A 14,001-nucleotide genomic window follows, 5' to 3' on the forward strand; every position below is an offset into this window, starting at 1 on the left:
CACTGATGTTGATATGGGATGGCCTCGAACTGCGTTTTACCTGAGGGTTGGAGATGAGCCGTTGGAGTCCCAGTAATTCGTATTTCCTTCGCTTCAGATCTCAGTGTCATTGATGGACAGATCCTAATGGCGGGGTCGAGTGGGATGCGGATGTCCACAGGATAACGGCTCGTTAGGACGCAAAAACCCGGAGGCTGGAGACTATAACACGGCCTGGCTTGTTTAGTAGTTGGTCCAGTATTCTTCAAGGTACTCCTAAACACACCAAACGAGCTTCTTTTCCGAATTGTCCTAACTCTACAAGGATTCAATGAAAGTGTTGAAACGCGCGACGAAGTTGGGGCCTATCACATGCTGATTTTTACGGTGACAGGAAGGCAACAAGACGGGCCCAACAGTCTTTCCCAGAAGTCCGACGCCCAAACCAAGGTCAATAGTGCCTGGTATAAAAGCAACATCAGTACTAATGTATACCCCGCGGCAGGTGCATCCAAGCGAACTGTCTGTAACTTTATGACAGTAACATTAGGTTACCTCTACCTACATTAACCTGTGTTGACGTTGACCTGTGAAAGCATCTATGTAGTGTAGAGTGGAGTGGGGTTTTCACCTGCACATTTATGCTCTCCTCGCGATGACGTCAAGCATCCCGTCCCGCTTAAATTCAGGAACCAGTTTAATCCACAGAGAAGAAAACAAAAAGAAAGCTTCACGCCGTGTGTTTCATCGAAGACATTTACAAACTAACCCCATGTCTCACAAGAAAACCGTCGCATAATCAGCAACATCTTCATCGACATAAACCGTCTTCAAGATGACGCTCGAGTCGAGGGGGGTCCAGAACCCCATCCTACACCCGCTACTTTTCATCTTCCAAGTCATCCAGTTTGTGCTGAACAAGCTGCTATCACCCACACCTCCGAGTCCCAAGGCACGTCTTGGTCGGCCCAGAATCGCAGTCATTGGTGGTGGTATCACTGGCGTTACAAGTGCTGCCCACTGCGTCGGTCATGGATGCGATGTTCGGATCTTTGAGGCTGGAAAGGAGGAAAACATTGGAGGAATCTGGAGTGTAAGTGATCAAGTCAACAACGCGACGAAGCAACCACGATCTCTGACCAGTTCTTCCTTCTCCTATCGTGCAGAGAGTAAACAACACCTCCGGCCTACAGATCCACTCCCTCATGTACCGCTTCCATCCCTCAGTCAACTGGAAGCAAGGTTACCCGGACAAGCAGCAAATTCTCTCCCAAGTTCGCGAGCTCTGGAAGCGTTATCGCCTTGACGAGCGCACCGTCTTCGAAACGCCCGTCACCAGCGCCCGCCAGCATCCCGAGACCAAGAAATGGATCATCAACAATGACGCCGAGACCTACGGCCAATTCGACGGCATTATTTGCGCCGTCGGCACTTGCGGTCGCCCCCAGATTCCCCATATCCCCGGCATGGACTCCTTCCAGGGCGAGATCCACCACTCGAGCCAGCTCACCGGTAAGGCCGCCAAGGGCAAGACGGTGATCATCATCGGCGGCGGCGCCAGTGCCGTTGAGAGCATTGAATACGCTGTCGAGGAGGGCGCCGCTCAGGTATACGTCCTCGCTCGTTCCGAGAAGTGGATCATCCCCCGCAACCCTGTCGTCGACATGCTGCTGGCGCTCAACATCTTCGGCCAGGAGACCCGGTTCAGCTGGATCCCCGAATTCTTCCTTCGCAAGCTGTTCTACCGGGAGCTAGAAGATATTGCCCCGCCTTCGGGCAAGAAGGGGCTCTTCACCGACACGCCCATGGTCAACTCGGAGGTTATGAATCAGATTCGTAGTGGCAAGGTGAAGTGGTTGCGCTGCGACATTGACGGGTTTACCGAGAACGGAGTCAAGATCAATCGCCGCGAAAAGGGAACGAATCCCAAAGATGCGGGACAGAAAGAGGAGATCAAGGGCGATATGGTGATCATGGCTACGGGATTCCAAAGGCCCAAGCTGGACTTCTTGCCCAAGGAGTGTCTGGAGGGGGACTACAAACCGCCCAACTGGTACCTGCAGACCTTCCCGCCGCAGTTCCCGAGCGTGGCGGCCATCAACTGCACGTACATGAATGGTATCGGATCGGTGGGCAACTGGCACATTGGCATCTACACGAGGCTGCTGTTGGTCTTCTTGCTTGATGACCGCGCTCGTCCTCGCACGTTCTGGATGAAGCGGTGGATTGACATGACGGCTTTCCTGAAGCGGAGGAGCCCTGTCGGACCGTTCGAGTTCTTTACGTACCTCGAGCTCATGTGGTGGTTCTTCTTCTGCGTTGCTATCAACCCGTTCCGCTGGAAGTGGGCGTTCTTTGTCTTTTTTGGTCTGGGCGAGAACTTGCCTATGAAGGTGGTTGCGGCTGAGGAGAGACTCCGCAACAGACTGCAGGCTAGAGAGGCGGAGGATCAGGGTACCATGGCGAATGGAGTACGCCATGTGCGTGAAGAGGAGATTCGCGGGAGGACTATGCGTATTGTCACCTGAGAGTCGGTGATAAAGGGCGATGAATAAGGCTGAATGTTTCGTATCGGAACAGGCAGTAATGATGGATGGTCAAGAAAAATTAAAGTAAAACGGTGTTGAGAAGAGAATTCAATTGAATTCATTGATATGATGACCCGTATAGAGGGCCGAGAACGACAATGAATAGAACCAAATTCAAAAGATGTGTTCTTAACCACCTCTTCACCTCTTCTTGCCCCTGTCTCTCCTGCCACCCTCCATCACCTTGACCCTCTTCTGGAACCGCTCACCCATACCAAATCCACCATCACCACTGCCCTTAGGTCCATCAGTGGTATCAAAGCCACGCTTCCTGCTCTTCTCCAACAGAGCCTTGGTCCCCTTGCGATCCCGGCCACCAGAGGTAAGTCTGTTGATACGGTCCACGCCAGCGCCAAGATCGCGCCAGTCCTCGCCACCAAACTGCATCTTGCTGCTGCGGCCTTCGAGCGCGCGCTGCCTGGCCTTGTCCTTCTTGCCCGCCGTCGGCAGACGCACAAAGTTGGTTTCTTCGTACGTGCGCCTCTCCTCCTCCACCTTGCGCTCCGCCGCCGTCTTGGTGCGCCGGCCAAAGTTGACAATGGTCGTACCAATGCTGGGCTCGGCCACAGGCGCCGTCGACATCTCGTCCGCAATGAACTCGTCGAGCGTCGCGCTCTTGAGCTGCTTCTTGTCGCCCGCGCGCTCGCGGCGCTCCGTCGTTGTCGTCGGCATAACAGTCGGCGCGATGCGCGGAGGGCGGTACACGCCCGAGGCATCGGTGGACTTGCCCACACCAATCTTGGGCTTTTCTTCGCTACCAGGGGCGCCGGAGTTGCGGACAAACGAGGAGATGTTGGGGCGGAATTGCAGGTCGGAAAGCTTCTGGCCCGAGGGAGCGGCTTCTTCCTCGTCGCCAGATTCAGCGGCCTCGGACTCAGAGTCGGGCTCCTCGGCGGCCTTCGCAGCAGCCTCGGCTTGCTTGGCGCTGCGCTCAGCGTCGTCGGCGGCACGCAAAACCTTGTCGATCTGGTAGCGCAACTTGTCCTCAAGCGGGCGGACACCCTTCTCCAGGTAGAGACGGAGCTCGACGAGCTTCTTGACCACCAAGTCGTCTAGGTCTTGGTCGTTCGATTCTCCATCATCGCCATTGTTCTTCTTCTTTTGGGCGCCGGTGCGGGCCTGGCGAAGCTTCAGGAGAATAAGGAAGACGAGGTTCTGGAGGTAGGAAAGAAGGAGCTCGTTCTTGACGTCGAGGAGAGAGATACCGTCCTTGGGAGGGTCAACAGTCGAGAGCTTGGGGGCGAGTTCGAGGGTGGAAGTCAGAGACTTGGTAAGGGTGTCCAGCAGGGCTGGAAGGGTTGCTGGTGCCGCCATGTTTGTTGCGGTTGAGTGATGTGTCTCGTACCGATGTCAATCTCGAGACAGGACCGTCAGTTTTTGGCTGGTGGTGATAAGGTCAGTGTCCCGTTGCGATCAGATGCAGAGAAATTCTTCTGGGGAACTTTTTTTTGCCTGCCGGTGCCGCCCTTGCCATGCCAAATGCACCTGAGTGGATAAGGTTTTGGGGGCTTGGCAAGGCGTACAAGGGGTGAACGGACACTATGGAAACTTGGCGGCCCCACATTCATCAGCTGCAGTGGCTCGTCCAAGACAAAATCAATGAGACCTTTTACTCAGTGGACGATCGACCAACTGCCCGTGGTCGAATAAACCAGTTCGATACCGCTCATTGTAGTGAAGAGAGTGCGTTGCAAACTTATGATAGGGATTAAAATGATTCAGGAAATATCGGCCAGAGTTTCTTTGGGATATCTACATTCAGGAATTGCCTGAGAAACAAGTTCAAAGGTGTAATGAAAACTTAGATGTGTATAGGTAGTAAGAGTATACCCCAGGTACAAGGTCAAAGGTCTCAACAATTTTGTCAGGGGCGAGAATGGATGGGTTGGCCTTTGAAACAGAGAGGGCTATGATTGGTGTGATTTGCTGGCTCGATTCAATGGAATTCCACGGCCAGTGCACTCTCCTGCGGCAGTGCTTCCAACACAGCGCGGTGCTCTGTTCACAGCGTCCAGGTGTTCAGGCTCGTCGACAAGGATTCCATTCATTGCATCCCTCCAGGTCTCTGTCCATGCTGCCGCCCTGACGGGAGTTCCATTTCACTTCAGACGGGCAGCTGTTCATCCTGGCTTTTTCTTCTCTTCTTTCCCATCGACAAACACAAAACACCAGCTGTTTTACTTACAACATAGGTCCCAATCGACGCCAGTGACCTCCCACCTTCCAAACAAAGGCACATCCCTGAATCTTTATCTTCTCGATCCCTCATTCTTACCTTAACCTTGGGGAAACCGTCAAGGTTGTCATTCCATTCCACTTGTACACTAGTTCTACGCCCTCGTTGCTCCCTCCCCGCTCCCGCCCCCGTACCTGTAGGCCCACTACAACCCACTGATCACAATATCCTGGTACCTTGAATCGGCCATTGTTAGCAATTATACCCACGCAGAAGGTCCTCTCCGACACTCTCCCACGCCTCCTGAACGGCTCCTGGACATTTTCCCGACTCTCGGGGTTGCGGTCACATAGCTGGTATCTATCCACCCAGAACACCTACCACAAGTACGTGTCCGACTCGTTTGTCCCCTCCCCAACCGCCATCATCAGCTACGGCCAGGCTAACCGGAACTTACCTACCTAAGGACCATTGTTATCAGCTTGGTAAACCTTACCTTTATACAGTTATCCTATCGCCGGGCCGACGATGCAGCTCAAGAACCACGCGCCCTCCGGGGCGCTATTAGCTTCGCTGCTTGTAGCACCCCAAATCGCATCCGCTTTCTATCTTCCCGGTGTCGCGCCGACGACTTATAAGCCAGGCGAGCTGGTGCCTCTCTACGTAAACTCGATACGGCCGGTTGCCGCCCCCGATGCGCTTCTACACTCGGTCGTTTCCTATGACTACTACCAACCTCATTTCCAGTTCTGCCAGCCCGAAGGAGGGCCCAAGAGCGTGGGTGAGAGCTTGGGAAGCATCCTGTTCGGAGACCGGATAAAGACATCGCCCTTCGAGCTGAAGATGAAGCAAAACGAAACCTGCAAGATGCTATGTCCGACCACATACAAGCAAGGGGTTGCCTTTTACGTGAACGACAAGATCAGGCAGGGCATGAGCCTCAACTGGCTCGTGGACGGGCTTCCCGCAGGACAGAGAATCAAGGACGAGTTGACGGGCACCGAGTTCTATAACCCCGGCTTCCTCATGGGCCAGGTTGACGCGGAAGACCATGTTACCTTCAACAATCATTACGATATCCTTATCGAGTACCACGAGGTCAGCGGAAACCCAGATCAGCTTCGTGTTGTTGGCGTTTTGGTACAGCCAGAGTCCAAGAAGTACACCAAGGATATTCCCAAGGAGAGCACCGATGTTTGTCTGTCGAACTTTGAACCGCTTGAGCTCAAGGAGGACGGCGAGACAAAGGTGCAGTTCACCTACAGTGTCTACTGGATTCCTTCCCAGACTGCTTGGGCAACTCGCTGGGACAAGTATCTTCACGTGTTCGACCCCAAGATTCACTGGTTCTCGCTCATCAACTCGGCCGTCATCGTCGTATTCCTCACCCTGACTGTCGTGTCCGTTTTGGTTCGTGCCCTGCGAAAGGATATTGCCCGCTACAACAGGCTCGACCAGATCAACTTGGACGATCTCTCTGGGACTTCTGCTCTCGAGGACGGTGTTCAGGAGGATTCCGGCTGGAAGCTCGTGCATGGCGATGTGTTCCGAACACCCTCCTACCCTATGCTCCTCTCCGTCTTTCTCGGTAACGGTGCCCAGCTCTTTGTCATGACCGGCTTCACCATCGCCTTTGCTCTTCTGGGTTTCCTTTCCCCGTCCAACCGTGGTTCTCTTGGCACCATCATCCTCTTCCTCTACACCATCCTCGGCTTCGTGGGCGGCTACACTTCTGCACGCATCTACAAGTCCATGGGCGGCGAGAAGTGGAAGATGAACATCATCCTGACCCCCGTCCTGGTGCCCGGTATCGTCTTCGGCACCTTCTTCCTTTTGAACCTCTTCCTGTGGGCTAAGGAGTCCTCGGGCGCCGTCCCCTTCACGACTATGCTCGTCATCATCCTGATCTGGTTCATCATCTCGGTCCCGCTCTCCGTCACCGGCTCCTGGCTCGGCTTCCGCGCCGCCCCCATGGAACCGCCCGTGCGCACCAACCAGATCCCACGCCAAATCCCGCCCGTGACCACGTACCTGAAGCCAATCCCAAGCATGCTCCTAGTTGGCATCCTGCCCTTTGGCGCCATCTTCGTGGAGCTCTACTTCATCATGAGCTCCATCTGGTTCAGCAAGATCTACTACATGTTTGGCTTCCTGTTCCTGTGCTACGGCCTCATGATTCTCACTTGCGCCACCGTTACCATCTTGATGGTGTACTTTTTGCTTTGCGCTGAGAACTATAACTGGCAGTGGCGCGCCTTTTTGGCGGCGGGTGCGAGCGCTGGTTATATCTTCTTGAATGCCCTTATCTATTGGGCCAGCAAGCTCTCGCTGAGCGGGCTTGCCGGCAGTGTGCTGTATATCGGTTATAGCGCGTTGATCTCGTTCCTCTTCTTCATCCTTACTGGTAAGTTGTTCACGCTTTCTCCAGGCATGGTACTGTTTGCTGACTGACAGGCAACAGGCTCGATTGGTTTCTTCTCCAGCTGGTGGTTTGTTCGCAAGATCTACTCTTCCATCAAGATCGATTAATCGAGCTTAGGGGAGGGTAGGAGTACATGAACATGGAGGTTGAGTGGTTATCACCATTAGGAGCGGGGTGGGGGTATGAGAGTTAGGCACACGCCGAAGAAAAGTCTTGCTGTACAACACATAGGTAGAGTTGGACGGCTACCCTGATCTGGCTTAGAGAAAATAAAGGCGACTGGGGGTAATTGGGCGCGAGGATGGATGGTATCCTGATTTTTGTGTATCATCATATTTAGCCTTTTATTTAACCTTGGAAAGATCAATATCTGCTCGTGGGAGCAAGAGCTATATGTTCAATATCTCTTAGCTTCGCTGTCGCATGCAAAGTATGGTTTCCAAATGATTCCAGTTCACCTGCAACGCCAATCTTGGGTATCAAACAACGCCATTTTTTCCCCACCCTATCCCACTCATCACCTCCACAGCCAGCCCAGAGTCTAGTCCTCATCATCGTCATCGTCATCATCCATCCCATCCAAGAAAGTAAACTGACTCCTCCCACCACCACCTGCACTGGACGCCGCCGCAGCCGGGGCGCCTGCAGCCGGCCCCGAAATACTTCCACTCCTCTCTGCCTCCTCCCGTCTCGCCCTCTCCCTCTCCCTCGCCATCCTCTCGCGCTCCTCGCGCATACGTCTTTCCTCCTCTTCCCTCTCCCGAATCGCCCGCTCCTCCGCCTCCTTCCTTGCCTCCTCCTCCTCCTTCTTTCTTCGCTCTTCTTCCTCTGGATCATACCCCTTGGGATCCACGGCCCGCGAAACCAGTGACTGGTAGGCGGCCATGCCGCCCATGCGCACCTTGTCCTCCGTTGGCCAGGGGTGGAATTGGTACCCTGTTAAGAGGTTGATGTGCGGTTTGAAGTCTTCGGGAAGGGCGGTTTGGTTGGCTGAAGGTGGAGGTGGCGGTTGGGAGAAGGGGGCTGTGCTTGTGGTGACAGGGCCGGGTCCAGAAGGTCCCGAAGCGGCGGGTGTGGGGGCCGCGCTGGCGGCGGGGGTGCCGGCTGCTGTTGCGGTTCCGCCGCCAAGGCCGGGCATTGGGGTTTGTGCTGCCGAGTCGACTTCCATTGGCTGTCCTCCTTGTCCTCCTGCTTGTTGAGATTCACTAGGTTCGCTGTTATAAAGCAGGTGTGCTGGCGGAAGCGTGGTGCGACTTATGCGCTTGGCGTAGTTGAGCAGCTCGTGCGTGGTGAACTGGTACTTGGGGCCGGTGGCAGGGTACTGCGTCGCGGGTGTGGATTTGACTTCCTTGCGCATGTTCCAGAGTCCGCCGATGATGTCCTTGGTTTGTTGGTCGAGCGAGGCGGTCTCTTGTCGTAGCTGGAGGATGCGCGCATGGTTATTTTGGTGGCGCTCGAGCTCTTTCAGGCCGGCGGCGAGCTCGCGGTCGGCGGCTACGAGGTCTTCGGCAAGCTTCTCGGAGGGGTTGTATTTGGCAATTGAGTCGATGAAGGTGGCAAGGGCCTTTTCTACCCGCTCGAAGCGGCTGTCGAGGTATTTGTCCATGTTATGAATGGGGTGTTTGGAGGTTCAGCGCGGTCGTTTTGCGCTGTGGTTGGAAGACCCGCGTTCGTGTGTCTTCAATAACGGGCTCGGATTAGGAGTGACGATGATGGAATTACGGTAAGTAGTGGAAGTCAGTTGAATATCCTTGAAACAGTGCCGTCGTTCAAGGTGGAAGCTAAGCGCGACCACGCCAATAGGAGTCTGCTGTCGCTACTCAGTGAGCGAACGAATCTTGAAGTGGAAAGATTCGGTCTCGGAGCTTGAAAGTCGACGATGATGGATGGTGGGGCGTTTCAGTGCTGCGATCCGCCGTTGAGGTGCGCGCCAGGCCTCGCTGTGACCACACCACCTGCAGGGATGCAACTCTCAAAAGAGGATCCACTCTTCCCGTCGGCCCAGGCTTCAAGCTGCCGGCCGGCAAAGGCTCCATATAACAAACTGCGAATCATCAAGCTTCTGATTGGTGCCTGAGGCCGCAAAGCGATCCCGGCTTCGTCCGGCAAAGAATCTCGCGCATCGCGGACCATCCAAAACCAGCTCCTAGTTCGAGATCTTGTTGCAGCCATTGAAGCACCAGCTTGCTCGATCTCGACGCTACAGCCAAGATGTTCGCCGTATGTGCCACGCAGCTCCCTATATGCCCCCGATTTTCCACTTCGAACAGCGTCGCATTTCCACGTTGCGACAAGCGATGCCCAGCTAGCTGAATCCCGCCGAACATCATCACCGCATGACGACAGAATAATATGGAGCTAACTTCGAGCCTCGCGAATTCAGACTTCCATCCTCCGCTCTGCGTACCCTGCGTACAAGAGCCCCTACGGCCCTAAGTAAGCGACCACCAAACGACGATCTCGCCCGCACAGCGACCGCCTACCGGCACGATTTGTACAGGCGGGAAAACAGCTCAGGAACAAGCTGCTGATGCGTCGGAATTAGGTACCAGTACCAGCCTCACATCGATGGCATCACTCCCAAGCAACTCTACAGAATGTAGGTTACCTTTCCGCGAATTGATTTGGTTTGGAGGTCGCTGGGAGCTATGGAGGCTTTGGGATGGGAGCTTTGGGGGAGCTTTCAGAGGAGGGACCAATTCCTCAAAGTCCCAGGAGTATGGGTCAGGAAGATCGAAGGATAAGGGATCGGTGCAACAGTTCTGTTATGCTGAAAGAGAGGGCCACACGTTTGACTTTGGAGGAGCGGTCATGTTCTTGAGAGGACGTGGAACGGACCAAAACCGTGACCAACGGCTAACTAGTCTCTATAGCCTCCCCCAGGCCGCTGCTTGGACTGGTGTCGCCCTCTTCGCCGTCGTCTACTACGCTTCCGGCATTCCCCGTCTCCGCAGAGACGTCCTCCAGGTACAAAGAGCACCCCCTGGTCCTGAGAGCATCGGTATCAGTTAACTAACAGCCACACACAGCGCATCCCCTACCTCGGCGAGAGGTACTTCGTCAACGAGATCCCTGCCTCTGACAACGTGAGTTTTATAACATTTCTCCGGCATATCAGTAAGACTGTAGCTAACACATGATAGCCGTTCTAAATTATCTCTTTGATACCACGGAGGGCATGGTGGGATTTTGGGGCGCTGGGGCTGTATGTTGTCTGGTTGGACACGCGCCTGTCGTATGACACGGCTTGTATAAGATACAGTATATTATAGACGACTACACATCAGGCCATCGTACCCCTCCTAGTCGACAGTATGTGGGTGCACATAGATCTGAAAGACGAGTTCCCGGCTTGACATCAAATTCTAGAACGTTTTTGACATCAAACGTCCCGTAGCTCATGATGGGATGATGCGCACAGACCCTCTTGGGCCTCTATTCTAGGGGGTGGGGTCGTCATTAACAGCTCCTTGCCAAGACGCATTCTCAACACCAGTGAGATGTCCCGGATCACTAACACTTGTACATACAACCACGCCAACTACAACATTAATTTGTAAGAGGGAAACCTAGGTAGGTAGTAAGCTTCGTCTCCTCATCATTCGGGCTTCTACCTTACTGTGTCATATCATCCTATGTTCACGAGGATATGACGTCCGCTCGTTTCTCATTTCAATCCTCAATTTCTTCATGATGGATGCTCTACGTGTCCTCCTGGAGACCTCCACGTTCAACGAGGTGCTGAGAGGGCTGGCCATCTCAATTCTTCTAGCCAAGCTTACCCAATCTACAATAAGCAACTCAAAATCCCAGGGCTCTTCCTTCATCACAGCCGGCGGCTTTATTCTGATTTACTTTTTTGCTCGCTCGTGGCTAGCTCTCGTAAACCACTATGCCCCTGAGCCTTACCTGGTAAGAAACCCCCGTTGGCTACGGCCTAGGTTCAGTCACTAACATCCCACCTGCAATAGGACGAAGTCTTCCACATCCCCCAAGCCCAAACATACTGCGAAGGCCGCTACCATGAGTGGGACAACAAAATCACCACTCCCCCGGGACTGTACCTCCTCTCCGTAGGTTGGCACAAACTCATGCGTCTGGCCGAGTGCACTCCATCTTCTCTGCGCTCCAACAACCTCGTCGCCACCCTCCTCATAGCCCTCCTTGCTCTGTCATGTCGACGAAGGATCGAGGCCCAGACTGCGGTTGGGACAGAAAAGAGTGCTGTTTCCTTTTACGCTTATCATACCGCCATCAACATTGCTCTGTTCCCCGTCATATTCTTCTTCTTGGGACTCTACTACACAGACGTCGCGTCTACTCTGGTGATGTTGGTGGCATACCGGAACCACTTAAACCGGGTGGCTTCTCATTCCGAGAAGCCGGGGTTTCTCAATGGTCTTTGGACTGTTGTCTTGGGCGTCGCCGCGCTCTTTATGAGGCAGACGAATGTTTTCTGGGTGGTGGTGTACATGGGCGGTCTGGAGGCTGCGCATGTGGTCAAGGGACTGAAGCCAAAGCCTGTTTCTAAGAATGACACTCCGGACTTCGTCTTAGAAAACATCCGAGATTCCTTCGGTTTTTGGTTGAGGAGGTATGCGGTGGGTGATGTGCATGATCCACCGGTTGATATGGCCTGGCCTGATGGTATGCCTACCCGCTCTACCTGTACCTGAAGGAGGATGATGCTGATGCTATCTCTACAGATTGGGCGTTGTGTCTCTTGAGTATCGGCATCGCTGCTCTTTGCAACCCGCTCAGGGTGTTGAGACAGGTGTGGCCGCATATCACCATCATGGGCCTCTTTGCTGGGTTCGTGGCTTGGAATGGGGGCGTGGTACTTGGTTTGTCCCTCTTTACCTCGACATTGGTGAACCACTGGATCCTAACCAACTTGTAGGAGATAAATCCAACCATATCGCCACGATCCATCTCCCCCAGATGCTCTACATCTGGCCCTTCTTTGTCTTCTTCTCTGCCCCTCTTCTCATCCCTTGCGTTCTTTCTACCCTAGCAGGTCTCACCACTCGCACCAAATCTACCACGCCTTCACACACAACTACCAAAGACCCAGGCCGCTCTTCATGGAGATCTACCAACCCATTAATCAAATCCCAGAAATCCTCAACAACTAAACCGCCCCAAAGATCAAGCCCAACTCCCGCCTCCTCCTCCTTCTCCCCCGACACGAACTCACCAGGCCGAGGCTTCCGCTTCATCCTCGACTTGGTCCTCTCCCGCAAACTCTACTACCCATTTTACATCCTCGCTACCATCCTCCTCTCCGCCGCCATCATCCACTACAACACAATCATCCACCCCTTCACCCTCGCCGACAACAGGCACTACATTTTCTACATCTTCCGGTACACCATCCTCCGCTCCTCTTCGGTTCGCCTCGCCCTTGTAGCGGCCTACACTTTGTCGCGATGGCTCATCTGGAAACGGCTCGAGGGGAATAATCCTCCTTTGCGAGATCTCGAGGGCGAGATGAACCTGAAGATCACGGAGAATAAGCTGAAGTGGAGGGATGAGTTTTCTGCATCACCTTTTGTTACTCAGGACTTTTACGGCCCCAAGAGGATAAATAATGACGAACACAAGAAGACAAAGGACAAGCAGAAGGAAAAAGAAGAGGAAGAAGAAGAAGAATGGCTCATCGGCGGCGCCTACACAACCCTCTCCCTCTCCTCTACCCAACCTAGCCCCGCCACTTCCTCCCCGCCCACATCTACTGTTCTTCTCTGGCTTTTAACCACCACCCTGTCTCTCGTCACTGCGCCCCTGGTCGAGCCAAGGTACTTTATCTTGCCGTGGGTGTTTTATCGGTTGTTGGTACCTGCTATGCCGCTGTCTTCGTCTCTTATCTCTTCCGGTTCTTCTTCTTCGTTTGCGTCTTCTACCACTGACAGCGGCAACGATGATGGCAATGCTGCTGCCCCTGTGGCGCGACAGCAACAAACCGATAACAAAAAGGGGCTCCTCTGGAATATCATCCGCAGAACCGACGCGGCGTTGGCCTTGGAGACGGTCTGGTTCCTAGCCATCAACATTGGGACCATGTACATGTTCCTCTTCAAGCCGTTCTACTGGAAGACTGCCAGTGGGGAGATGTTGGATGGCGGGCGGTTACAGAGGTTCATGTGGTGATTTGTTCCTTGTCTTGGTCCTACATAGTTATTCTTTTTGTATGTGCATCATCAGAGATGGTGCATCTATCTGCCTCCGTTGTTAGGTCAGCCGAATTCCAGAAGCAATCACACATAGCCTGGGTGAGTAACGCAGACCGGGTTTCATTCCACGTCAGGTATGTTGTCCATTACACCAACGAATTACGGAAAGGTACTGTAGCGAGTGGACAGCGACGTATAGAGTCCTCGCGGTTGGGACTGGCAAGGAGTTCAGATGGCAGGCGGGAGTGGGCGGCCCGGCTAGAATGATATGCAGGACCGGGAAAGAGGAAGGACCGGGAGAGGGAGCGACAGGCATGACAAGCTGGCGGCGCGCGCCCTTGGATTTATCGTTTGCCTTCTCCTTTTGACGGAATGTCAAGGAATTTTTGTTCCAGACTGATGTCAAGCGCCGCTGTGAGCCTGATTTCCGTGAGATCATGAGAACCGACAATAAAGAAAATCAGAACAAAAAAACATCATCCCTCTCCCAAAGTAAGATATTCCAAACGGCAGGACTGTGCTTTTTTACTGTAGTCTTGCAACACCCTCTAACGGTGCTTTTGATGACTGGTTAAAATACAAAGTGTTGTTATAGACGCCGATAGCATTTTGACAACATATAGCATAGCATAAAGTGTGATTGTAGCTGATTCCCCCCGTTTC

At 53.7% G+C, this 14,001-nt stretch overlaps 7 protein-coding genes across 7 annotated transcripts; 4 read left to right on the plus strand and 3 right to left on the minus strand.

Moving 5' to 3' along the window:
• Positions 1 to 316: 316 nt before the first annotated feature.
• On the plus strand, positions 317 to 550 carry NEUTE1DRAFT_116581 (uncharacterized protein; the record flags this gene model as incomplete). Its single annotated transcript, XM_009851533.1, has 1 exon — positions 317 to 550. One exon carries the CDS (start codon positions 352 to 354, stop codon positions 547 to 549), a length of 198 nt encoding a protein of 65 aa, XP_009849835.1.
• Positions 551 to 814: 264 nt separating this feature from the next.
• Positions 815 to 2,626, plus strand: NEUTE1DRAFT_79891 (uncharacterized protein; the record flags this gene model as incomplete). The annotated part of the gene is made up of 2 exons (XM_009851534.1): positions 815 to 1,072; positions 1,146 to 2,626. The coding sequence occupies 2 exons, from the start codon at positions 815 to 817 to the stop codon at positions 2,505 to 2,507; spliced, it is 1,620 nt and encodes a 539-aa protein (XP_009849836.1).
• On the minus strand, positions 2,602 to 3,881 carry NEUTE1DRAFT_145589 (uncharacterized protein; the record flags this gene model as incomplete). Its single annotated transcript, XM_009851535.1, has 1 exon — positions 2,602 to 3,881. The coding sequence occupies one exon, from the start codon at positions 3,879 to 3,881 to the stop codon at positions 2,709 to 2,711; it is 1,173 nt and encodes a 390-aa protein (XP_009849837.1).
• A 562-nt stretch (positions 3,882 to 4,443) lies between these two features.
• Positions 4,444 to 7,272, plus strand: NEUTE1DRAFT_109116 (uncharacterized protein; the record flags this gene model as incomplete). Its single annotated transcript, XM_009851536.1, has 4 exons — positions 4,444 to 4,483; positions 5,000 to 5,129; positions 5,250 to 7,147; positions 7,205 to 7,272. 4 exons carry the CDS (start codon positions 4,444 to 4,446, stop codon positions 7,270 to 7,272), a joined length of 2,136 nt encoding a protein of 711 aa, XP_009849838.1.
• A 56-nt stretch (positions 7,273 to 7,328) lies between these two features.
• NEUTE1DRAFT_94480 (uncharacterized protein) lies at positions 7,329 to 7,499 on the minus strand (the record flags this gene model as incomplete). The annotated part of the gene is made up of 1 exon (XM_009851537.1): positions 7,329 to 7,499. One exon carries the CDS (start codon positions 7,497 to 7,499, stop codon positions 7,329 to 7,331), a length of 171 nt encoding a protein of 56 aa, XP_009849839.1.
• A 176-nt stretch (positions 7,500 to 7,675) lies between these two features.
• NEUTE1DRAFT_79899 (uncharacterized protein) lies at positions 7,676 to 8,771 on the minus strand (the record flags this gene model as incomplete). Its single annotated transcript, XM_009851538.1, has 1 exon — positions 7,676 to 8,771. The coding sequence occupies one exon, from the start codon at positions 8,769 to 8,771 to the stop codon at positions 7,707 to 7,709; it is 1,065 nt and encodes a 354-aa protein (XP_009849840.1).
• Positions 8,772 to 9,299: 528 nt separating this feature from the next.
• Positions 9,300 to 13,315, plus strand: NEUTE1DRAFT_128956 (uncharacterized protein; the record flags this gene model as incomplete). Its single annotated transcript, XM_009851539.1, has 11 exons — positions 9,300 to 9,385; positions 9,549 to 9,601; positions 9,711 to 9,764; positions 10,030 to 10,132; positions 10,195 to 10,251; positions 10,341 to 10,370; positions 10,453 to 10,477; positions 10,743 to 11,077; positions 11,137 to 11,812; positions 11,872 to 12,009; positions 12,066 to 13,315. 11 exons carry the CDS (start codon positions 9,377 to 9,379, stop codon positions 13,313 to 13,315), a joined length of 2,730 nt encoding a protein of 909 aa, XP_009849841.1.
• Positions 13,316 to 14,001: the final 686 nt, after the last annotated feature.

This window comes from Neurospora tetrasperma (genome assembly GCF_000213175.1).
Source record: "Neurospora tetrasperma FGSC 2508 unplaced genomic scaffold NEUTE1scaffold_2, whole genome shotgun sequence".
NCBI lineage: Eukaryota > Fungi > Ascomycota > Sordariomycetes > Sordariales > Sordariaceae > Neurospora > Neurospora tetrasperma.